Source organism: Vollenhovia emeryi, unplaced genomic scaffold, assembly GCF_000949405.1.
Source record: "Vollenhovia emeryi isolate VEMERY1.0 unplaced genomic scaffold, V.emery_V1.0 DF939215.1, whole genome shotgun sequence".
Taxonomy (NCBI): Eukaryota; Metazoa; Arthropoda; class Insecta; order Hymenoptera; family Formicidae; genus Vollenhovia; species Vollenhovia emeryi.
This window is the reverse complement of record NW_011967151.1, coordinates 215,395-242,041: the sequence shown is the minus strand read 5'-3', so window position 1 is coordinate 242,041 and position 26,647 is coordinate 215,395. Positions and strand designations below refer to the sequence as shown.

Here is a 26,647-nt window from a genome sequence, read left to right as displayed (position 1 = left end):
TCCGACAGATCCTCCCGACATCTCAGGCTGTCGGCTCGCTTTAAGTCTCTCGGCACCTAGTTGCCGAGGTCCTTGGACCCTCGGCAGTCCGTTCATTCCAGACCTCGGGCGAGAGACTGGGTCTCCCGTTTTCGGAGAGCTTGGACTCTCGGCAGCGAAGACGACAAACATTTCTTGCATCAATCGAGGATTTACGATGTTACGCGTCCCGCTTTCTATGCATTGAACCAGTGTAAATCCTGGACTCAAAGAGCGAAATCTATTTTTACATCGGTGCAGCACGAGATTGTTTGCAAGCGCGGAAAGTAGCAAATTATAAGCAACGATAAGCCCGAGAGGTCTCCGGCGAGGGCGTGCAATTTAAAGAAGCTGCTAAAAATACGCCATCTTTTTCGCGAGACGTCGAATCGTGGATTCGAACAAATTCCTTGTTTTCCTCTTGACCGCGATGGCCGGTCGCGAGCGGACGGGCATCGTGAAAAAAAGTCGAAAGTCACCCGGCAATCGACCACCGCATCTGTCCGAGATATTTTTACCCAGATTTCTAGAGTCATTTTCAATGTTAAGGTGATATATCCCGCGGCCTATTGCGCGCGCGAGATACCAGCGAGACGCATTGAACCGAAGAAAGCAGAGGCTGAAAGAAAATTACCTCCCAGCTGTCTGCGGCGATCTTATTTGATTTCTATTACGTTTCTCTGACTTGTTGCTTATCTAATTCGAAGACTTTCCAGTGGAACCAGAAGCCCGTTACGAGGAAGTAGGACGAAAATGCTGCCGTGACGGCGCGGCGCGATGGGAAACGCAATCGGCTCTTCTTTTTTTTTCCTTTCCGCTGGTGGGAAAGCGACTCATTCGTGGATTGACCTGAGACGCTTTCGATCGACTGCCTGCGCTAATTACATTCAGTTGCTCACTTTGCCTAAAGGCCCGTGTCCACGATACTAGAACTTGGTCCAGGTTCTAGTTCCGAGCTGCTTTCATGGAAGTTGATTGGGCCACACATTTCTCGAAACCAGAACTCGGACCACGTTTCGAGCACGTGGACACAGGCCTTAGACCCGGTAGCACCAACGTCGCTTAAATTTTAACCTCAGCTTAATTCACTCTTCGTCTCTATCTAAGATAAACAGTTAGAAAGAGACGAAGAGTGAATTAGGCTGAAGTTACAATTCCGTGACGATGGTGCAACCGGGACTTAAACGCGTGTGCGATCGAATCACTTGAGGAGGAAACGGTTCGCCTGATCGTTAAAGAGAGGGATCTAACATTTGAGGATTTCAACGACTCTCCTTTAATATCGAAATTTTTAAGGTGATTAAGTGCACGTGCGGCGGAGCCACGACGTTAAGCGCGACGCTTTAACGTAAAAATTGCCCGCGGTTGAAGCTGATTACGAGCCGTTGACAGGAAAATTCGCGTTATCGCCCCGTCTCAAGCCGCCGGGCGCCGTTTCCTCCGCTCGACTTCGCCCGGCGTACTCGGAGCGTGCATGAATCAAGCGATCTTTGAGGTTCGTTTGCGGCGTAACGGTCGTTAAACATCGTTTTATGCGGCGTAACGTACCGCCGCAACGGTTTCCACGGCGTTACGCTGCCAGTATTTATGCGCGTCTAACAGCTGGCGAACAATGTCGGGAGATATTGTTCAATGACCTGGAGCCGTTTTCTCGAGCCGTGCGCTGGACGTACGCCGTCCGCGGATCAGGAGGATCGACAGCGATAATTATCGATCCAAGTCGCGGTGACGCCTCGAACCAGCGCGCCAGGCCCCGAGGAGATCGCGCGTAATCGCAAACGTGCTCGCCGCGTGTCTAAAGCTGGAAACACACGAAGAAACTTGAGCAGTGAGACTTAAAACTTAGAGTTTCAACCAATCGGAATTTTCAGCATTGCTTCAGTTTCAAAATGGCTGCTCGCGTTCTCGACAGCCGCTGGTCATTTCTCTTAAGTTTTCAGTTTTACTGCTACTTAAGGTTTTTCGTCTGTTCGGGCCTTAAAGGACCATCTACATTGGAAGTAAGCAGTGAGAAGTAAGAAAACCTTTACCTTTCAGTGTAAAAGCTAAAGTACAGGCATAATTTTTTTGAATACTGTAGCGCTGTTCGAACTGCGCTCTAATTCGCCGAGAGTAAGCGTCAGAGCTGAAGTAGGAGTAAGAAATGGAAATGATTAATTTCTTCACTCCTACTCTTACTTCTTACGCCAGGCTTTCCTCATCTATTGTAGACGATCCTTAAAGCTTTTTCTACAATGGGCGCAAGACGCAAGACCAATGACAGTCGGTCATTCTTCGCACATTTGATTGCGATCGGTCGGTTTTAATGACGGTAACAACCGCCGCGGATCTCGCGAGTCAGCTCGCGGCCATCCCGACGCAAGTCACATAACTCGCGGGACGATTTATCTGGCGCGGCCCGCGGTTTACGATTCTCGGCGGTCAGAATCATTTTGTACCCGCGAGTAAGGAGACGCGCGCGTGCCAAGCGCGCGCGTTACACAATTCCGCGATTCTCTCGTGCAATCGTAGTCGATCCACGCTACCCCCGTTCACCGACGTAGGATTTATTTTCACCGTTCAGATCCGCGCGAATTCGATTCGGTCTCGCGATCCGCCGGGCCGCTCGATCGGGCTTTTCCCCCCTTCATTTTTTTTCTCCCTCCCTCCCCTTTCTCCGTACGTGTGTACAAACAGATTTCCGCTGGCGTCGCGCCAGGCACTCGAACGGGAATTGGTAAAATCTCTCGGGGTCCCGGCGAGCGCGAAGATGCCCGCGATTATGAAAGTGTATCGATATGGGCCTCGCGATCTGGGTTATCGTGTCAACTCTTCCGATTGGTCGGCGACAAACTGACGGATGTGAAACTCCGGTCAGTAATTAGATGAACGTGACGCGCGCTTATATAGATTAAGAACGACTGTCAAAGTCAAACTGAACAGGAGCTTGACTGGAGCGGGTGCCCGACCAAAAATTGGGATTAAGTTGGAATGAGATTTGGAATTGAGTTAGGATTAGCCCGAAATTGAATGGGAATTAAACGGGCTGTCGAATGGATTAGACGTAGTAATTAAATGCATGCGAATATCGGACGAGCGTCTATCCGGAGGTGAGGTAACGCGGGACATAAAGTTCAGATAAAGTTCAAGAGCGACGTGTCCTTTCGACGGTGACTCGCCGGCGAGCCTTTCTCCGATTATTTGAGGACTCGCTTACATTCCTCGTCGCGACAATCGAAAACGGCGACGGCATTTGAGAACAGGTCGATAGATTATTCGCCTTCAGCGCGACGGGTTTATTCAATAAAGCTGTCAATTCCTCTGAGTTAATCAGGATTACGGCGCAGATGCATCTATTTGTAGACTCCATCCGCTGTGACGTCCGACGTACCGCGTGAATATTCATTGACGGCGCATCGATCGACTTCCTGGTAAAAACCTCCTCTGCAATAATTATCAACGGCGGCGACGAAGCGTCGCAATTTTTAATACGGCCTGCAACGACGTTGCCTCCGACGGATATCGCGAGGCATCGCTAAATCGAGCGAATTCATCGAGAGACGACGGAAACGCTCTCGTCCGTGGTGTCGTAGGTCAGTGATCGCGGGGATCAATTCCAGTTATTTCTTGTCCCCCCCGAGGCGAAAATCTAAGTCGTATAAGTAGAGGTATGACATTTTGCGTTTTGTTTTCCCGGATTTTGCATTATTTCGATAATGTTTTTGATAACGCCGTGATCAGAGGTGGGTGCAGGGCTTCAATAAGACGACTCAGGCCCGGTTTCACCAATGTCGCTTAACTTTAAACCTAGTTTAATTCGTTCTTTGTCTCTTTCCAACTGTTACTTTAGAAAGTGGCAAAGAACGAATTAAGCTAAGCTTAAAGCTAAACAACGTTGGTGAAACCGGGCCTTAATGTTTCGATAGAACAATTTACGATATTGATTAAGGCTAAACATATGTTGAAAAATGTAACATAAAACATAACATAACATATTAAAATAGCATGGAACAAATTACTGAAATTACATATCATTTTCAGGCTATAAAAGCAGTAACATGTCTAAAAAAGATAAACAAAACCTAGTCTTAGACATAAATCTCTTTGGAATAGGATGCAACATTGACGTTAGAAATGTTTGCTAAGGAAAATTGCGATTTTTGACGTTATTCGGACGTTATTTTGCGCGTTGAGGGTCATTTTGCGTTATATGGCGTTTTAAAAACGTGTTAAAACGAAGTTGGAGACTCCAAAATGTAAAGAAATGACATTAAAAGCGTTTTCCTGGGACATTTTGCGATATTTTGCGTATAAAGATAACGTCAAAATGTCACACCTCCACGTATAAGTCATCATTAAATACGACATATGCTCAATTTCTTTGTAGTTTTTCATTTTCGAATACTCCGCGTCATATTCTCAATGCTCCAAATTATAATCGGTTCATGAGCTGCAATCATCAACGTGCTCCAAAGTCCTAGTTCTTCAAAAAGCAGCTTATGGAGCACTCTGTAAATATATATAGAGGAAAGTCCTCTATTATGAGATAAGATTCTAACAATCAATTTTTTTTTCGCATTTGCGCAACACAGATTTTTGCTACTCTTGTCGCGCGACCCTTAGACGAAAACTTTGGACTCTGACGTTCGAAGGTCGATCCTCGTAATGGAACAGACATCGAAGCGTCGAAGAGATTCTTCTACCAAATGTTTTCGCTTTTATATTTGCTCTTGAAACTCGAGAAAAGAATGGAAAGTCCTTTTTACGCCTCGTAAATTAGCAATAACGGACTCGCCCGTGAGCGGGCGAATCTGCTTCGCAGATAACGAGATATTTCGTGCAACGCGATCGGACGGCTTGAATCAACTTTGGCGAAAAGAAACGCGGTTTGCTGGAGGCATATGTATGGTTAGCGGACGCAGATGTTTAACGGAACAATCGGGCGGTCGTGATATTATACGGTTTCAATTACTAGAATAATGAAGAGCCCCGGCATCGCCGATATGCGCAGCAAGCTGATCAAATATTGACCAATCGTTAATTAGTGGCGCTCGTTCATTTTCTCCGAATACCGCATGCAAAATACACGCATTATCCGAATGATCGCTATTTGCCTACGGCCGGAATGGATCGCGGCGGCAATGCCGAAATCGAGGCCGCTCGATATTAGAGCTGCGCGAATGGAGCCGGCGAAAATATTTCGCGAGCTCGACGGGTGTCCTAGCTGAGCACAAGAGCGTCAAGCGAGCGAAATTTTTATCAAATCGTTCAATCGCCCGGTTCCCGAGCGCGACGATGCCCGGGGTCCTTGAACGAAGTGGAGCATTCGTCACGTATAATCGGGCTAATTGTCGCCGCGAGAGCTCGTATCGCCATAACAGCTCGTCGCGACGACTCGCAATTGCCACAAATGGAGTCGTACTTACGCAACGGAGGGATGGGTGACCTGGCGTGACGTGAGGTAATCGCGCGGCACAGATTCGCGAAGGGACCGGCTGCGAGAGACTTTGGATTCGCGGCAACGTCCGCTACAAGATGAGCCGAGCCGAGCCGAGCCGAGCGGACAAGGAGCGGCGCGTGAGTCGAGACGACAGTCGCCCGGAGCCGGAGTGCTACTAAACAACCGAGTTTTACGCTGGAGGCTCGATGAGAGTACCGGAGCGAGTAGAGTGGTATTGTGCGCGCGAGTAGTAGCGAAGTCTACGAGTCGCGGCTGCGTTCAAAACGACTTTCACTTCGGGCCCCGGGGCCCGCTTCCCTAGATGGGGGATCTAGTTTTTCCAAGTGCCTTTTTTTCCTCGACACACGTAGCTCGATTGATAGATTACCGGTGACGATGATGTCAGCGGAGGTCATTCCTTGCTTGCACCACTTCCCCCTCGTGCGAAAAGAACGTCGTCGGTCCACTAGATTGTCTAGGATAATTTGGTCCTCAGGTTAATTAATTTAATTTTACTTTAATTTCCACTCTCAAAAGTTCTCGAGAGCCGCTTAAACAAAGCTCACAACGATTTGATGACAACTGGACTCTTCGTTGAACGTCGCAAGAATACTTCATCGATACCTTGTCGACGTATATTTAACATCTATCGATGCACACACATCAATTCGACATATAGAAGATATCGTATCAGTGTCGACCAATTATTGATAATTTAATTGATATATAATATCAAAAGAATATCATGTTCAAGACGAGTTCATAAATGGAAAATGTTGATTTGACTTCAATAATATATCAATCGAAGTATGACTAGATCGTGGACATCTGTAGAATACTCTGGTTGATCCTGCCAGTAGTCGTTTGTTTTTTAAATAAAAACATTGGCCGGCGTAGGTCGTTTTTGAAAAGCTACACATCATTGGTTTTACATTACCGGCGATATTAAATCTATTTGTGAGATCTGTAGAATATTTTGTGGATGCCGTGATGAGATCTAAATATTAACTCGATATACTGACTTGCACGCGATTTCAACTTGATATTCACCAGATTCTTCATCGACTCGTGAACCCGAGCAAACACGTCTGAGTCTGAACACTCGTCGAATACTGAATTATACGACACGGAGAGTATACGTGAAACTCCTCTGCGAAAGACCACGCAATTTATCTGAGGGACACGTTATCGGGTAGAATTCTTTTCATTCGTAAGTGAATAATGAGTGAAACGTTGAATTTATACATTGTACTTCTTCGTATAACACAGCCAAATACTCCGTCCTATGCAAGTACAATGAGATATCATCCGACGCTTGATAAATTTATTACCTTGCCCGAACGGCATTTTCATCTCCGTGGCGGTCCCTTGTACGAGTAAACAACCCGTTGCCGCTTGAGGTCGGCGTGATATCATCTGCCGGACTCGCCGGATGACCTCATCGCGCCTGCATATCAACCGTTAGATAGAGATGCAGGCGAGATCGCCGCGCGTCTCCGGCGGAATTTTTCAGAAAACTCCCATACGCTTAGCATAATGGCAGGTGTATTGTCCGATGTGCCGCTATGCGAATTTCGTGTCGCGGGGGGTGCGGGCGCGAATAATTTATGTGTGTAATTTAATATTCCGCAACGCTCAACACGATCGCAGGCCTGCGGGGCATCCGAGAATTCCCAGACTATACAAACTATATGGGAGTCGTCATAAAGATGTCATAAAAACGTCTAATGGCCGTCCTAATCTGTCAGACATCTTTATACAATGTCTCCCGCGTTGTTTGGAAATCAGCGGACATTCAAATACCGCAGTACACCATTTTATATTAAACCTCGATCACTCAAAAGAAACTTTTATAGCTATGGGACACCCTATTTGTCCCTTTTGTTTTTAGTGTTTTTTTTTACAGCTGCGGAAAATAGTCGGTTACTTTGGCTATTTCTGAGAAGAAGAGTTTCAGAAAACGCCCAGCTGCGACATTGCTGGGGAAACAGCCAGCGGAATATTTACGCGATCGAGATTTCGCGGTGCTCGAAAAATTTAAAATGTCAATATTAAAACTGCAGGGGACTAAACGTCCTCCGTTTCAGAAAACGATCGTAACAAAGGCCCCGTGTACATCTTCCGCGGGGCTTTGTCTCCCGAGAGAGCAAATCTCGAAATAGCGGGAGAGGAACGCGACACGAGATGCAATCGGAGAATGAATTTTCCTCGAGTCCTCAATCTTCGGGCTTCGCGGAAACTCATTGTCCCTCTCTCGGCTCTCGCAAAAATACGAACCGCGAGGAATACCGTTCCCTGTCCCGCGATTCACCGAGCGTATTTCGAGAGCGCGCTCGACCCTGATCGCCGGGCACTTCCGCGCTCGCGGACACGTTTGTTGCACGCGCCCCGTCGATCTTCCGATAAGCTCCCGGTATTCGTCGCCGTTGTTTCATAGACTGACGTGCATAAACGTCGCTGGCTCGTTAATTGATGTGCATCCGACGGATAAATACCGGTGAATAAATAGCGGTCGGCCGGGGGCTCGCCGTCGGCGACGGATGGGGGAGTCACCAGTGCCCGCCGCGTGATCGATCGGAAACACCGGTGATGAGAAACCGTCGTCGGGGTCGCTGACACGAGCCGACCGCGACACGGGATACACCCCGGTGCACGTTGTTTCCCCGCGACCGGTACGGCGCGTAAATAATCGCGCGTGTCAATGCGGCCTAAGTTTAGCGCACTCGTAAAGCCGGTCGGGCCGGCGCGGCCGCGCGCCGACGGCCTCCGCCGCGTGCACGCGCGAATCGATCACGGATAGAGGGAAAACGTTTCGCGCGCCTATTTCGGGACGGTTTATAGATCTCCGCGCTGTTTCGGAACACTCGCGATTTATGGCGCCGGGCGTTAAAGTGACAGGTAGCACGGCAGAGGTGTAATTCCGCGGCGCGAACCTGGCCCGGCGTTATTGGAGCCGTAAAGCGTTTCTTTCGCACTCGAGGAGTGTATTTCGGCTTCCGCTCCGATACTCGCGGAGGCTCGCGCGAAGAGAATTTAGGGAAACGCGGTTTCGAACTCTGGCTGGCGTTGCGCCTCAAGAATCGAGACGTGCGTCAAGCTGGAGAACAATTGGGCGCTTTTACTCGATGCCGTTCGCGTAGTTCGCTATGCCACGGCGTCACAAAGACACCATTGTTGGCGCGGATAGCGTCTTTGTCGTCCCCTCGACTAATCCCGTGCCATCGTGCATTTAAAAGGCCCCCTTAGTCACGATCGGTTGACCACGGCCCTCCCGCACACGCGTGGGAACCTCCGCGGTGACTGACGAAAAGGTCAGCCCGTGTACGCTCGGTACGCGCGATCGGCGCGTGCACGTGCACGCCGTGACGAAAGCCTGTGCCCCCGCGTTCGTGCATAATCGAGCGATTTACGTATTCGAAGGTGGTGTCTCGCGCAGCCAGAGGAAACCCGCGGCATCGGGGCAACAACGGCCCTCTGTAGAGACCCTGTCGTCAGAGACTGGCCATAAGAGTTCGTCAAATTCCTGCGAGTGAGAGAGAAACACAGGCTGTCTCGCACTTCTACGATCGTAAAGCCCGTATCAGACCACGGATTGAGATTGAGATTAGATGGAAATTTGACCAATTAGAGTAAAAGTTACTAAACTTCGGATTAGTAAACTTTACTGCGACTGGCCAAATTCCAATCTAATCTCAATCTCAATCCGTGGTCTGATACGAGCGTAAGCGATCGCCTATGTTTCCCCCTCACTCGCAGGAATTTGACGAACTCTTACGGCCAGTCTTCGATTACAGGGCCTCTAGCCCCTGCGATCGACAACGCCACGATCGTCGGGCTACCGATTTAATTAGAGGCGACTCCTCGCCAAGGCTAGCGACGATTTGCGCAAGGCGCGATAATAAATATCGCGCAACGCACGGTCGTAAAAGAAACATCGGTGCGGCGACCTTCGTCGCGGCGGAGGAAAGTGGACGATCGTTGGTCGAGCTCCGCTGGCGAATCTAAACTGCCCGACGGTCGTAACAATGGTTCAGCTCGGGCATCGCTTTCATTCCGCTAAGGCCACGCACGCTTTTCCTCTGACCAATTAAGCGCAGGCTATTCCCGTTCGCACGATTAAATCCGATTGTTCTCGTCGCGGCATTTTTGTAACACACTTTCCAGAGCACGGAGAGAGATCCCGACGCCGCGAAGATGAAACGCCGCGATACACGTACCGAGCAAATTTATTTGCGCCATAACGCGTCGCGTATGGCGATCCAAGGTGGAGACTTTCTCTCTCCTTAAGAGCCCATCATCTGGCGCGAGGCATCCGCGTAATCCCGGCGATTCGCGCGTACCTAGAACGCGATGTTACAAGAGCCCGAGGATCCACACTTGTAGTTGCGTTAATCCGCGCGATCTACTCATTCCTGGTAAAATTGCATTTCATAATTGTTACGCCGCTATCTTCTCTCTAAAAGCCATTCAGTGGATTATCACTGAAAACAGTGAATACCCGAGTTCGAAATTTTGGTACTATTTTGACACTTTTAAGGATAATTTACTTAGCTGATCTATAACACCTACATAGACCAGCGATAACCTACTTTGATGACATATTTTCTTACTCCTCCCTTGAATCTTTAGTTCTAAAAATTTATTTTAGCTCCTAACTTAAAAGGACCTACTTTAATTGGTAAAAGTAGAAATTTCCGACACTATCAGTTTTAAAGTAGGAGTCAATTTTGTATTTGCAGTTCGACCTCTTTCACTGGTTCAACATAGGGCCAAAATTTTGACTCGGGTAGTCACTGATTTACAGTTTTATGCACACCACTGACAATCGTAGTGGTATACTTATGACTACAAATCAGTGACTACTCGCTATTTTCAGCGATAATTCGCTGATTGACTTTTAGAGAGTTGGTTCGATTAAATTGAATTTACCACTGGAAGAACAAGAAATGTGTAGCTCTTTTGTTCAGAGAACTCATGTGAAACCGCAATATTCTCGACGATTTCCCGAGGAAAAGAGAGAAACGACAACTTCACCCGTTTCAGGCTACCTCGGGCGAGCTCAAAGCGAAGCGCGACAGAAAGACGCGGCGGAATTTCGCGAGAACCACTTTGAATAAATCACGCTCGCTCGCGAATGCACGGGAAAGAGCTTTTCCCGAGCGAGCGCCGAGAGCATCCGGTCCTCTTTATGTTTCATTGTCGACAACATCGATATTTTCGTGGGCAAATTCGCGAACTGCGGAACCAGAAGCGCCGTACCACGAAGCAAGGCGGACGCCCATCCAAGTTCAAGGCCGTTTATTGGCAACGAGGGTAGCGGATTTACGTGTACTTAATTTTTTTTCTGTCCCGCGGGAGGGAGAACAATGGCCCCGAGGTCAAGGACCCTGGGAACCCCTCATTTACCGCGGAGCTTTCGGATTCTATTTTCAGCGGTGTACAAAGAGCTTATAATTAGAATGGTCTACGAGAAAGGAAGTCGGAATACCTCGGAACAAGTTGATCCTAATTTCGGATCGCGATACACAAGGGGGGGTTTACAATCGGGCAGCTCGTAAGAGAAGCCGACCGTCGCTCTTTCCGCGGATTTCGACGAGGTAAACGACATCGGAACTGCCAATTGCGCGTCGTGTTCTATTGTGAGCGCCGGGCTCGACAATCTCGGCTTTACGATTTCCGATTTAGCCGCGAGGTCCAACGCCTCGCGATCTCGTCCTGGCAGCCGGGCGCGAGCGCGTTGCGGAATCGGACTGGACGAGACGGGAATTTGGTGCACGGGGATTAATAGATCCGCCGTAAATAATTCGGGGCCTGTGCGCCTGTTCTATCGCGTGTAAATTAAACTCCGCTACTAAAATCCGCCTTTACCGCGGCCTCAGGGAGTCACGCGCGTTCTCGTAACTCACTCCGCGCGAATCGAACCGGAAGGCCGGCTAAAACGTATAAAGGCCTGTGTCCACGATGCTAGAACTTGGTCCAAGTTCTAGTTTCGAGAACCGTGTAGCCAATAACAAGATAGCTAGGAATAGCAAGAACAGAGTTGGGAAACCAACATCCAAAAGACCCCCAGGAAGACCCCCAAAGAGATGGATGGACAGCTGGACATCCGGATCACGAGAGACGAATTAATCGGAAAAACCAGGCTTCAAGTCTAATTTAAGAGGAAGAAGAAGTGTAGCCAATCAACTTGCAGCTATTCCATAAAAGCTGCAAGTTGACATTTCTCGGAATTAGGACTTGAACCTCGGGAAAATTTATTTCAAATGAAGTTAAAGTTCGTAAAAGTAATCTTTCAAATCTAAGAGTTCACTTAAAGAGGTTAAAAGTTCACTTAAGAAACTATAGAGTAATTTTCGACACTTGAAGTAATTTTTAGACAGCCAAGCTTGTCCAAGTTCCCGCCAGAGGGCCGCGCGGCATAGCGCTTTCTCGTAAGGAGAAAACCGCGCGCGGTATTGAAAATTACGTCGCGTACCTTTCGCAATTCTTAAAGCAAGTTTTGAGTTTACCTTAAGTAAAAGTGTCCAGATTTACTTGTCATATTTCTGATTGTTCTTAAGTAAAATTTTAAGATTTTCTAAGACACACTTTCCGAAGGGAAGTTCTAGGCATCGTGGACACCGGCCGTGAAACGGCAAGGGCCCGTCCTCGTCGTTGCGCTAACAAGCGCGCACATTCCATTATATCTAAGCGCGCCGCCTATCTTACCCGCGCGCTCTCACAGCGCCTTTCCAGTCACTTTCATCGCGGCATTGTTGCGAAAGAGACAGCCGTCACAAATTACCCGCCGTTCCGTCAATTATCATTAGCATTGTGCTCGAGCGTGCTCCTAATTGCACACATTGTAGGCACGAAGGCCATTGTGTCTCGGGCCGCGCCAGCGCGGAGTGCGACATCGCAATTTGTATCGTGCGCCATAATACTTGACGCTCGACGCGTTAATCTCCCGCGGATAATTTACAAGCCGCCGCATCTTGGCAGCGGGTCGGCAGCGGGCGCTCGAAAAGTCGCCGTCGCGCGATCCGCGCTGGCGTCCGCGACTCGCGAGGACCACCGCGAAAAAGCCTTCGTTCCGCATCTCGCACTCATGGCCAACGAGCTTCGCCGTTCTCGAAAATACAACCGACGGATGTCCAAGTGGACGGTGAGGCCGGCGAGATGAGTGCCGACGTATGCTGCATGAACGCGCGAGATCTCTCACGCCCCGGCGGAATCTCGGGAGCGAGGCTCTCCTCTCTCGAGCTGCCCGGTATTTCGAGAACGTGCGACGTTTCCGAAATATCGCGGAAAATGCGCGGAAAATGCGCGGAAAAGAGCGCTGCCGCGATTAAACGCCCGGCTTCGCGTCGCTTCACCTCGCGCAAGCCGTCATCGCCCGAGAAACCGAGCCAGGTGTCGATACGCCAAAACGCGGGCACATTGTTACACCCAAGGAGAGCCGAATGGATCGACGGTTCGAAGAATTCGTGAATATTAATAACGCCGGGGAAATTTATAGAACCGACGCGGGGTCGTGGGAGCCCAAAGTTTCGCGAGTCCGGAGCGCCCGATTGCCTTTGACGCGAATATAGAGCGACTTTATTCGACTCGAACTCCATATTTCGCGCGTAATATTTCAGCAAAGTTGGACAGGTCGAGGGAAACGGCAGCTGAACGCGACACTTTCAATTATCGATTCAGTTTCCGAATGAAAACAGGCTGTGCGCGCGCGCTTTCCTCGACTCCGGCACGCGTGGAGAAACGCGAGAAACGCGGGTGCGATCGGCGACGTCAAATTCGGCGACGGACGCGCGCGACTACGGGCATCAAATCGTCGCCAATTGCGTAATACTCTTTTTTTATTGCGATCTTTATTCCGCCGACTGGCACGCGGCCAGCTGCTGCAGCCGCGACGCGAAGAGACACCGTATTATTTTTATATTATAGGTAATGAAAAAGGCCCGTTTAAAAACCAAAAAAAAAACGCACGGCGCGGCCCTCCCGAATCTCGCGCGTGCCACTTTTGTTTATCGTCACATTAGACCCTATTTATATATCGGGCGTATTTTTACGACGCCCCCCGACCGGATGCATCTATCGGTTCCGAGATTTCAATGCCAACATACCAAGCGCGCGGCCGTCGGCGCGCACGCCGCGGCATATGTCGTGTGTCGTTGTCAATGCAAGAGCGGCGCTAACAAGGTCGGAAATTCAGCTGCTTCTTTATCTCTGCTGCTTATTATATTCTGTATCTTGTCCTCGTTAAACGCAAGACAATAATTTCATGCGATAAAGATGTCACCTGGACAATTGTTAAAAGATCTAAGCGCTCGCAATCTTTTTCCGGATAATTCATATATTTAATACTGTTATCGCGACAAATATTACCACGTGCCTCGGTGGTCGAATTGGTGAGACGCCCGTCTAGAGCGTAAAGGAGGTCCAGGCTCAAACCCTGGCTGAGGTAATATTTTTCGCAAGAAATTTTCTCCACTACACTGCAAAACATATCCGTTTTATGTACACGGATTTCTCATATGTCCGTTTAATTTAAGCATGACTGGTGGAATTCTTAATATGACACTTTATTCATTATATAAAATCATTTATATAAGTAGGACCGGTAATGTGAAGGATATTGTTAAGGATTTGGTCACATGTAAACTGACTTTCTGTTGCCGCTCAATCTGTTAGAGTATTTCAGTCGCCTCGGTTACTCGGCGGTTTTCGCTACTAAATCGATAGCGATTTAATATTTTTGTCGCTAATTTTTGCGGAGCAATATGGGAATGGATAGACGCGGTAACTATCGCGGTAAGTGTATCGCATGTGACTGTGATGAATTCAAGTTTTGTCTAATAAAATATTGCCTTCCAGGTGATAAACTCTTTTTTACAATATATCAGGGAGAAAATAAAAAATTTGCTACCTTTCCCTTTTATTTATACAGGACATTATTATTAAGACAATGTTCTGTGTACGCAATTCCGCTTTAATTTCACGTTCACTTAAAGTGAAAAAAAGTCGCATTTTTCCGTTATAATTTCGCGGAATTTAGAATGGACATGTTTTGCGGTGTATTACAGATGCCCAGGTATAAAAACACTGACGTTGTTAATTACCGCTGGCGACATTGAAAAATTCCGATTAGTTAAAAATATTTAAGTATCTCAATTAAATGAATTTAAGGAACTCTAACGATTCAGTCGCTGAGCCAATTGACACGCGTTATAATTAAGTTTTTATTGTGCAGACAGAAAATTCGTGACTTTCTGTGAAAACGCGTTTGTAACTCAAAGCATAGAGTTTTCCGCGCGTTTACAGAACGGCTGCCAGGACGCAAGGCCGCCACTGCTTGGCGGACCTGATTCACAGATAAACAGTCGGAAAATCGTAAACCACTCCCGGTGAGTAATCGCACGCGGCGGCGGCGGCGGCTACTTTGTACGCTCGTTCTACGCGCGCCAAGAAAAAGGACACTTTCTTGGCCTTTCCACCCATTCCCGGTCTAATCTTCTGACGCGAATCCGCGAGTTATCCGCATCACAAATTCTATATCTATCCCTCTATGTGTTTATGATTCGCCCGACAGGCGTGGAGATACGCGATCTGCATGATGTATTAGAAGGAGCAGAAACGCGCGACGGATTCTGGCAGGATCGCTTAGATTTAATTCCAGAAGTGAATCGCTTTTTGTGTTCAATTGCGACGCGAATAATAGCGAGAATTTATGAACTGAACATCTAACGGAAATTAGAGTTCGAGAATTCCGAGTAACTTCAAGTTTTCAATTTCCGCGAATTTATGAATGTAAAATTCTCAAATGTATTCGCAATAAAATTAATAAATCGATGAAAAAATTTTGGGAGTTTAGAAAATAAAGAATCGAAATATTTGAAAGTTAAAAGAGCATCGAACAATACCGGAAAACGACATGTTAAACCCACTGAAGACGCGAAATCGGGTCAACCCTGTCGAGTCCTACCTCTATTCTGGTGGTGGTTGTCGTGGTTTTCCTGGTTGTGCTTCTCATTGAGCTGACACTATCGTAGGGAGAATCCCAGTCCTGGAAAATCTCCGTAGTCGCCATGTTTCACGTCTCTATATCTCCTTTCGTGCAATTTAAACGTCACTCCTACTTAAGTTCTTCACACAGTAGGCACTTTACAAAACACCCTTCGTCGCGTCAGAAAAGATTCTGCAAGTTCGTACATAATCATAGCCTCCTAATTCTCGGTTGTCACACGAAAAGTGATACACAGTTCAAGGCCTAAACTCTACAAATCATTTGACTCAAAAGGTTGACATGACATTTTAATTCCTCTGCTAATCATTGATACAATTTCTTTTTCCATATTAATCTGCGATATTAGAAAAGAATGCCTCTCAATATTCGCGACAAAAGTGCCACGGACAATACTCCCCGCCTGTGAAATTACAATAGACGTCGATAGGAAACCTTGAACAAAAAGAGAAGGAAACTTGCAGCGAGGGTATCTAGTCGAGCCGGAGATCGATCCGAGCCATCTCGCTCTTTCGATATCCGCGCGCCCGCCTCATGAGCGAAATGGATGGCTGCGAGACTGCGAGGGCGGGTGCGATCTTCGACGACACCGGTACTCGGGGTCGGATCGTCTTGCACAACACTCGTGGGACAACTGCGAGATATGCGCGATTCGAGGTGGACCACGCGCGACTGAAGCCGGGGAAACACGTCTCCGCGGTACCGCGAGTGGACCGCACCGCGCCCCATCCGCGGGCCGCTTCCAGAAATACGGAGAAACACGTATAATTAGGCCGCCACCCGCAGCGACGACAACGCGCGGTAAAAAGCGCATATGGCGCAAGATGCCGCGCCACGACGCCAAGGCGATCCTTCCGCACTTGGTTTCTCAGGGTGATTCTCTTTCCCCGCGATAAAAGTTAACACCCTTCACACACCGGTGAGATGTGGCGCTCAAAGATTGTAATTTCGGATCAATCAGTCCCTTCCAGTTGAATTATGAACCTTCGGACTTTTAGTGGGTATTCTTAAAGTTACCTGAGTCGAAATTTTGGTACTATTTTGACGCTTTTAAGGATAATTTACACCTACATAAACCAGCAATACCCTACTTTGATCACATATTTCCACCTCCCTTGAATCTTTAATTCTAAAAATTTACTTTAGCTCCTACTTAAAAGGACCTACTTTAATGCTAAATTGGCAAAAGTAGAAATTTCCGACACTATCGGTTTTAAAGTAGGAGTCAATTTTGTACTTGTAGTTCGACCTCTTTTACTGTCTTAGGTCATCTTAGGTATTTCGACTGATTAATTCTACGATAAATTCAGAAAGGGCTTTGTGTTGCGCAAAGCGACTACGCATCGCAAACTAATTTTAAGATGTAGCGATATTTTACACACGCCGTGTTGTGTTACGCAGCGACTATTTGCTTTTCGCTACCCTAAAGCTGACACAGACTCCGCGCGTTGGGAATGAAACAATGCGACGACGCAGGTCCAGGTGGAATTGAATGTACGTAGATATCGGAAACTGTCATCAGCTATTGTCTATTTCCCTGTGCAACTAACATCAGGGATGTAGAACTAGTCAAAATGAATGGAATATGTCGCACCTCTGTACACGCTTAGCATCAGGAATCCCTTAACGTATGCAGTTGCAAAATGTAATTCCAAATATTAAGGTTTACATACATATTTACATTTATATTCAATGTACACAATGCATTGAAGAATTAGTAATTAGAAAAAGTTGCGAGGTTTATGTTGCTTAATCCCAATTTGTAAAAATAATAGGTATATAACTTGCAAATTAATAATTAATAATCGCGTGCTTTAACTACCAGAAATTAATGCACCTTTACATGTCACGAAATTTGCTGCGCCTGTGTGAGGCACCGAAAATCTTTAGAGCAATGAAAAGGTTCTTTAAGTAATTAAGTACTTCAGAATTGCGAAATTTATTATTATATTTAAAAAATGCATATCGCTCGCTGTAGTGTAATAAAAAATTAAGTCATAATCTCTGATAACGTCTCAATTGACGCCTACGATCGGCAGAAGTGATAAGGTGCAACTTGTTTGTTTCAGCCAGGTTATTTATAACAGCAATATCTGTTCACTATGTTATGGGTAGATGGCGATACCAATTGGAAGCTTCCGCACGAGGCTTTGAAAGCTGCCCGTGCGAAAACTCTTCTGGAAGAGCCGTCAGATGGTGCGAAAGCTTGCCAAGCTCGTAGCGTTAATACAAAGAAGACACCGCGCCTGATATTACGGCCAGTATTCATAGTCAGATCTTATATTCAAGACCGTCTTGAAGTTATATCCAAAGATACTGTATGAAACATTTCATTAGCTGCGAAGTATCTAGAGATGATCTTAAGTCAGTCTCGAATATAAGATCCGGCTAATAATGTACGATAATGTATGATGTTTTGTAAGTTTAATATAATAAATAAAATTACACTTCATTTGGTAGCGTGACGTAAAGCGTTTTCACAAAGAACGTCGTATTAATTTATAACAGGTGCAAATAATTAAATATATCGAAAGTAGCTAATCGAAGAGGGATCTTAAAGTAGAAATTATTTTTACAAATTACGTTTAGTTTACTCGCGCCATGTATTCCAATGAGTAAATATAATCTTATGTGTTATAATAGTAACTTTAGAGATTTATGTACTCGTGTATTAATAGGACATTCTATTGGAAGTATGTCTTCACATTACTTTGGTTTCCTCCCGTGTTCTATATCTTGCGGGAAAGATACATAATTAAATCAACGGAGGAATTAGGACTATCATTAGGACGTCGGTGCATTATGCAAATTTGTCTCGCATTCAGAGACCGTCGCCAGACATGAATAACATGAGAGTTAAATTGATCGGTTCTATTTTGGAAAATAATTTATGCGACGGGGATTAAACGTTTCTCTTTGGTGCCGCGGGGATATCACCTGCGCGATTAAAGAGCTAATTTCGCACGTCGGTTGTCCGATGATCGTCCGTGCGAATTTTCCAGTTTCAATATGCGTATCGGACAACAATCGCTGGCGAAAACAAGCAATTCCGTCTCTGACAGGGGTCTCCTTTTTGCGCCGGAAGAATTAAATTATTCTCCCCATTGCTGCTATGCGACGCGAATATAAAACGAACGCAGGGGAATATACGAATTTATTCTACGTAGAGCGACCTTTCACGTTGTGTAGAACAACGTTCTAACTAGCATATTAAGAACAGGATAAGTTATTCTTAAATCTCCGACACTTCGACGACTTCCGAAAGAGTCAACTCTGTCTAAATCGTTTTCGGGTAATAAAAATTCTGTTTCATTAAATTAACTTTTTATATATCGATTGCCGGACGTATTATGTAAAGCTTTCGAAACGTTCTGTTCGCGAAAGTCGCGAAGCGTAATCAAAATTGACCGTCAATCCGCGCAGAGAGGCGCAATTGTCACGTCAACAGACATTTACATTTCCACGGGAAGATGAAAACGGGCAGAAATTACCGAAACTGCGCGCGTTAAGTTATCGAAGCGAGGGGTCGCGACCGCGCGTGAAGAGTCGCGGACCCCGAACGTGCGGAATTGAAGCGAAAAATTACCCACGGGATATTCTCGTTGTGACACGTGCGACTGATCGGCTCATCTGTTAACTAAAAATAAGCGCGCGGTCTGAACCGCGCTTCCGCGTGGTGAATCTAATTTTAGAGGACAGTTTTCTTTTCCCAAGGAATATATACGGTCGCGATACGATTAAACGTATTTCGCGGGAACTCGTGCGCGCGGAATTGCGACGGGGAAGGGAAAACCGTTACGCGTTCGAGGAGGGCAATGCGCTTTCGAAGCTTGCGGCACCCGGCGTCGTTCTCGTCGACCGAGTCTAGCTCTTCGGGCAACGGGACAACGGGAGAACAATCCAGGGAATGCGACACTAATTACAGAATATAATTAATCACTCCGGGATGGACGTCGGGCAAATAACAAACGGGCACGAGCGTATCGTTTCGGTTACCGCTGATGCGGTTGCGGCACTGCCAAAGAGACGATAAAACGTTATTATCAGCGCAGAACAATACTTCCTCTCTCATGCAAGACAATTTGCGCCGCTAATTGCGTTATCCTCTGTTCACGGTATCAAATCAATTCGCGATTTGCGCGAGCTTTTGCTCCGTATCGAAACTCTGATCGCCTATTTAACAACAATTCGAAATTCCCCCGGATGCACGGATATCGAAAAAGACACATGAAAATAGAAAAATCAAATATACCTGGATGTAAAGGAATATCAAAACGGTTCGAGACGTCTATCGAAAGCATCGTATGTTAAAATTGTCCAACGGGATGTTGGATTAACACGCATTTTTTTATCCTGTACGGGGCGTCCTCGTCTCGGAGCAATCGGGCGAAACGCATCGTAAGCCGGAGATACTGTTCTGTATCCCGAAATCGAGAGAGGAAACTTTCCATCGACGCGGCTGCCTCGAGTGGCGTGTTATTTTTAAGTCCGGCTCCGCGCCGTTCCTCCCTTCCGTCGCCGGACGTCTCCTTACGTCAGCGACAACACGATGAGTCCGAGTGTTTTCTCTTCCGTTAGAGCGAGGAAAGCTGTGTATCGACGGAGAACGCGGACCTTCCTCAATTGGCCCTCGGTACAGCTTTGCCCGATTTGTCTTCCTACCGTCGTCCACGATGCGGAGATACCGTTGGCAGACTCCTTAAGAGTATGCTGGTGTGATTCTGCACTTTTGGCACCTTTTGCTCCTAGAACTGTCAATTCGTGAAAACATTTGTGTAATATACAAATTATCTGGCTTTTGTGTACGAACCGACAGTGTTCCACTATTCGGACTAAGTCAGAGAACAGCATGATATCATTGAAATTAAGTTTAGAAGCCCAAGGAGAACAAAACATCTGTTCATTCGAATAAGTTATAGGTTATATAACCTATAACTTAGTCGAGTGAATAGACTACTTGATAATCTCCTAAACTTAATTTAAATGATACCATGCTGTTCTTTCACTTAATCTGAATAGTGGAACACTGTCAGTCTGTACACAAAAGCCACATAATTTGTATATTACACAAATGTTTTCGCTAATTGACAGTTTTAGGAGCAAAAGGTACCAAAAGTGCAGAATCACTCCAGCATCCCCTCGAAAAGTGCACCTTTTACAGGCTAATCGCCCGCGTTCGGTCCAAGCGCATCGCGCCTTCGTTTCGTCAACTGTCCTTCTATTTTTCGCGCCTAAACGAGCGAAATTACGCCAGGGTATTGTTAGGACGCTACTTGAAATACTTGCAAGCAGGCAAAATATATTCTTTCATTTTTAAAACGTGAAACGGTCTTACATTTTCTGAGCTTGTGTTTGTCCTGTCGGAACTCGCTTAAACAATTGCCCAAGTAAAACATTGTTAGGGCTAATTCAGGCAGTTGAAGACCCCGATAAGGATGATAACCTTAAATTCCCTAAAAAGGGATACCCTACTATTGCCACGTCGGGGCCTTATTAAATAATGTTAAGGATGCCCTAGTTTCACGAATTCAGGGATGCTCTACTATTACCACATCGGGGCCATATTGATATTATTAAGAATGCCCTAGTTTCACGAATTCCCTCATAATAGGTTTGATAAACGTTAGCCCGAATAATACTAGTACCACTTGCTGCCGCGACGTGGCGACCGCGCGTTAGGCTTTCTCGAAAGTAAAAATCATCCCGCATTAGTATAAAAGGCGAGCCGATTATGATTCGGCAGCGAGTTGTCTGGATCATGGATAAACTCAATGACCTGAATACTTTTGATGACTATATAATTGAACACAATTTAAAAATTAGTTTAAAAAATTAAGTTTCTGTTTGATAAGCTTTAATTAAGGATCAATATTTTGAAAGGGCCTGATTACGTTTTCTTATGAGGCCCTGATAAAATTTCTTTATAAGACCGCAATAATATTTCCTTACGAGGTTCTTATAAACTATTTGTTACAAACTTTCAGGAGCCTGATCATTTATACGTATTAGGACTCGATTAATATTAAGGAAAATTGATCAGGACCTTTTCACAGCCTTATTAATGTTTTACTCGGGTGTTCATTCAGAGAATGCGGAACTTGTCAATACGCACGTGAGTTAACGTGATGTCAATTAGTTCTTTTTAAACACCTTGATTGACTTGCCCGCGGGATTGACGCGGCAATGAGTTTGTTGACCTCCTCCGGCAAGAATTATTGATTTGACAACATATTGATTTTTCTTTCAATTTTCCCGTCTGTGCCGGCTGTCAAATGGAGCGGCTCGCCACTCCCAAACGAAACATCGAACGGTGCAGTCGCGATAATAAAAAAATAACAAACCAACTGCTGAGGGAAAGGGAACTAATGACCAGTGGCTAATTACGCTTCAATTATGTCGTCTCGAACTTTCATTATCGGCCACAAATTCGGTTTTTTTTTCGCGCCAATTATTTAAGCAACATCGCACAGTCTACGCTATAAAATTATTCACCGCAAATGGATTCAAGACAAGGTTCCGCCGCAACACTTTCCGCGACATTTCAAACTTCAAACCTGCTCCGTGTATTTATAATCTTACATTACATTCTTGAATGATCGTAAAACACTATAAGTGTCAGAAATTGATTATTATATTAGCAAAATTGGTGTATTAATAGCTGCTCTTTATTTAGCCTGAGAAACGCCCGTTTCTTTCGCAATCGCCTCGCAAATCATCGACGCGGCTCGATCGGCTCGATGAGCGATACATCGCGTCCCTGGGCACGCCCGAGTTCGGCACTTTAAGGGTAAAGGTTCACGAGCGGTTGAAGCTCGCCCAAAGCTCGTTCGAAATCGCGCCTGTCGAACGGCACGACAAAGCCACGGCGGGATAATCGCACGGGCGTGAAAACGGGCAGAGCAAAGGGTCGGGCATCGCGGGGTGATCCGTGGACAGACGAGACGGGCGAGAACTCGATCTATTTCGAGATCGGGACGACCGACGGCGCGCACGACGGCCCATCGACCGGCCTGACCGGCGGTGCCTGTGCCCTCGCTAATTGAAACGCCGTAGGCATCGACCAGAAAGCGAGACGCAAGCCGCGCGCTCATTCGTTACGCGATACACGACGCGAAATTGCCTCTGGATGAAACACGATGCGCGATTCCGCGCGATTTCACCCACGATCGGGGACGCGGACGATTCGCGGATCGACCGGCGGAGAGCGACCGCCGGGACGCGCGTCCATCATCGTCGATCTGTCGCGCCGCCAGAAAGTATTCGGCAGGTCCATCTCGGCGAAAAGCCGGTTTGTCGGCGCGACTGCCAAATGTCCGCTCGCAGGATTGAAAGGGACATATTGCCGTTGAATGGCGATATATAATAGTCGATGAAGTAAGTACGCTAGGAACCACTGATGGCTTCCCCGCTTGTGCACGTAACAACACATTTTGCACGTACAGTGATGGACAGAATGGTTGCAACGCTATTTTTCTTAAAGAGTTTAGGAACACGAGAAATCGATCGGAAACGCTCAAAAAGCTTATTTGAATAAAGTCTCGCAACCATTCTGTCCATCACTGTACAGTGCGGCACATTTTTAGTGAGTTTACCCCCACGGAAAAATATATATTTCAGTATACGTATAAAGAAAAGTAGAAAGGATATATTCGTTTCATATTACTCGTATACGCGTTATAAGAAATATATACTACTACTATAAATGTAGTACCAATAAATTGAAATTTTTCATATAACATTTATAAGTATTAAAAATATATAATAAAATTCGTTCGAGCCCAACTACCACAGTGCTCGGATGTATACATATATTTTATAACTCGACTCTGTCTTATTTTTGACGACGATGATTGACTCAGTATCACTCGAAAAGGACCCAAAAAAATAGGGTCAAAACGTTGTGTAATAAATCGATTAAATATAATAATTAGCCAGTTGGGTTGACTATTAGTTTCCCGTCTCAATATATAATAAAATGTATGATATGTATACATTATAATACTAGAAACGATAAAACGCGCGCTTCGCGCGCGCAGTTTGTGATCAGTATTGTATATTTTTAAGACTTTGTATACACGCGAAGAAGTAATTGTATGCGCAACGTCAATTTAAAATAAAAAGTAATTTGAAATAAATAACAATACTTCGAGATATGCGGCTAATCGACTTACATGCCTTTTTTAGAAGTGGAGTGGACATTTAGTTTCAGGGTCGCATTCCAAAATCTTCTCCGAGACATATTGTACTCCGAAACTATTTTCAGCGTTTTCGATCTATTTCTCAAGTAAAACTTTCCCGAGAAAAATGTTTTGAGACGTAAACCTGAATCTGTGAATGCGCGTTCCCAAACTCATTAACAAAGTGTCGCAACCATTCTGTCCATCACTGCACATACATGGCAAATGTATATATGTGTTTTACATGTGCCTAAATTCATACAGGAAGGCACCAACGGATTCCTATAGCGTACAGCGCGCATAGTCTCTCAAATTATAATTGGAGTTGAAATGTGAAAACTTGAGAATGATGGATCACGGACGATCTTGATCTTCATGGATCGATAACTTCAAAGATAAAAGGATAGATAGGGGGAGGATTTAATTCCGCGAGACTCCGAGAATCATTAATAATCCAGAGAATCGAGATACTAGAAAGGAAGAATGATTTGCGAATTTTACAAGTTGAAATTTCAAACTTTCATTATCGCTGGCTTTACGTAAATCATATTTAACTGGACAAAGGTAGATTTCCGTATACGAATGGCGTAATAAGTGAAAAGATACCGCGCTACACACGAGGTATTCATGAGAGCTGGACGCGCGAGCATAGCGAGTTAACTTGACTCTTGGCGTTACGACGTGTCACGTTATGTCGCGGCGTAGCAACGCTGTTCCTACACGTATCCGTTTAGTGCACGTTGCGCCGTAACGTTCCTTGCCAAGTGGCGCATTTCATTCAGAATTACTCTCCTCTGTGCGACAGGCGGAGTTCAACGAATCCGCCCTTTTCCGCGTACGATCGCAAGGCTCAACGCACTCGACAGCCTGATCTCTGTGTTAGAAGTCCCGAGTCGAGAGACGAATCTCGGAGAAGGACGCCTCGGTCACTTTGGAAAATTTTGACAGGCTCACGACTCGCGATTAAACAGTCCGAAGGCGCGAGAAATGTCGCGCCCGAGTCCGCTCGGGGTACTTTAGGCGCGCGCTTTAAAAATATATCGGCCCCGAGTGTAAAACTGATTTATAACGCTGCGCGCTCACCCACACGTGCGCGACGCGCTCGTTCGCGGTATAACTCTGACGTCGATCGCCAAATGTGCCGCGGCCCTACGTCACCGCCGTGGATTATTTATAGGTCGCGACGCGCGAGGAGGCCGCAGGTGCGACACGGGTTCGCCTCGTCTCGACCTGTTGCACCCGGAACCGAATTCGCGTGTGCGATACCGTCGCGAGTACTGTCGCCGCACGCGATTTAGGCGCAACGTGCCGAGGAACCGACACGCGCGGCAGAACGACGACGGCCCCGTCGGCCGAGTGAAATATTTTCGGAAGCACTCAACGCCAGTTGCAAACGCGAGAAAACGGGGTGTCAGCTGCGTCGTGCATCGAGCGAACTCGATAAATAGATCCCGGCGGCGTCGCGACGCGGGCGAACGCGGCGCGGCGCTTTTAGCACCTTCGATCCCAAACCGATTCGACGTACGTCCAAGTCCTCCCTCGCGCCGCACTACCGTTGGTAATTCGTTCGCGCGATAAATCCCGCAAAACGCGACGGAGAACGCGGACGGCGCGCGCCTATTGCACTTCCTTCCGAGCCCGAATAGCGCGGATGCCTAGAATTTTATCGGCGCCGTTAATTGCGGACCGTAATGCCGTCACCTCACGGCCTCGCGGGCGCAAGGTCGGATGACCCAAGGCGAGGAGGAATTTTTGCCGAGTCTCCGTCGCGCGTGCCAAGAGCGCTCCAACCCGCGCGACGCGCTTTCTCACCTCCCTCACTCTTATCTCTATCAGATAATGTTAAAGCAATCCCGATATTCTCCCCCTGGAGATTCAATTATACGCCCATGTTAGTTGTCGACAATAATTAACTACCTTGTGGTACCAAGAATTAGAAAGGATGGAGATTTGCTTCCAAATTTTTAATCGATTTATTTACAAATGTATTTCGCGTTTATATATATATATATATATATATATATACATATATATGTGCGTGTTATCGTTTTCATTATTACTCGAATTCGCGGTTTCTTGGTAGGCAGTGTCCCTTGCGATTCTTGGCTCCAGCGATTGGCGCAGCTGCATTTGACGCCGCGCGTGTAAACGATGCCGCGTGGCGCGCGGCCGTGTTCGTCGCGATGAAACGCCGATATCCTCCACGCGAAACGCCCCCGTTTCCATTTACACCTGCAGTCTGAGCGCCTAGTTTGCACTGACACGATCGCAGGCACGTTTAACAATAGCGGCCGGGCGCGGTGCAGGCCGTAAGTCGGCCGCGCGTATTCATAGTGTAGGAGAACAGCGAGGCTGCGTGTAACAGTGAATGCGGATTCAACCCGGTGAATGGTGTGTTCAACAGGTATCCGTGGTAATCTGCAGCTAGGCGGAGTCACAATGGGACGTTGGCCGAAGTCGCGTTTCATTATCGGCAAGCCGATAAGCGGCGAAAAATATTACAGGGCGCGCCAAGCGCGTGGACCCCCAGAGAGATCGGTATAAATCGCGTCAAATGCCCAATGCCAGCCTGTGCAGGCAGGTCGTTTCTCGGCGTACATACCTGTTTGTCCGATCAATTCTCGCGACATTTCGCGTGCGGTTGACCCTCTTTCCGGCCCAGTGATTTTCATTGCTACCACGACGTGTTGATATTATATTTATTGGTAGAGTCTTATTCATTTAATACCTGGACCAGCATTTTTAGCATCTTTTTTCTCATCTATACAAATCACTGAGTATCGTTGTATGTATGTATTACGATACCATAAGTAAGTCCCATGGACGTAGGAAATATCTGGAAAAATAATACTCGGAAATTCAGATCCTAGGAATTTTTGGAAATATCAATTACATTCTTAGAATTTTAGATAGTGCCACCTCTTTGCTGATCATGTTCTCCTGTTACTTGGCCAGTTTTCTCGATTTTCGATTTTCGCGATTTGAATTTGGAAATTCTCGGAAATCCAATTCTTGGAATTTTAGATAGTG

At 46.5% G+C, this 26,647-nt stretch overlaps 1 protein-coding gene across 15 annotated transcripts in view; it reads right to left on the bottom strand.

Moving 5' to 3' along the window:
- LOC105560978 (tropomodulin) overlaps nt 1-26,647 on the bottom strand; it is a 57,377-nt gene that overhangs the window by 24,664 nt on the left and 6,066 nt on the right. Inside the window, exons 1-2 of one of the 15 annotated variants that reach the window (XM_012010566.1) lie at nt 15,876-16,135; nt 15,402-15,614 (exon numbers count right to left, since the gene is read on the bottom strand). The exons of 12 other annotated variants lie outside the window; for them this stretch is intronic. In XM_012010566.1, coding sequence (XP_011865956.1) covers nt 15,402-15,506 — 105 coding nt within the window. In that variant the 5' untranslated portion in view covers nt 15,507-15,614; nt 15,876-16,135. Of the gene's footprint in view, nt 1-5,423; nt 5,556-15,401; nt 15,615-15,875; nt 16,136-26,647 lie in introns of those variants that run through there. 2 more of the 15 variants (XM_012010564.1, XM_012010567.1) reach the window with 2 other exon arrangements.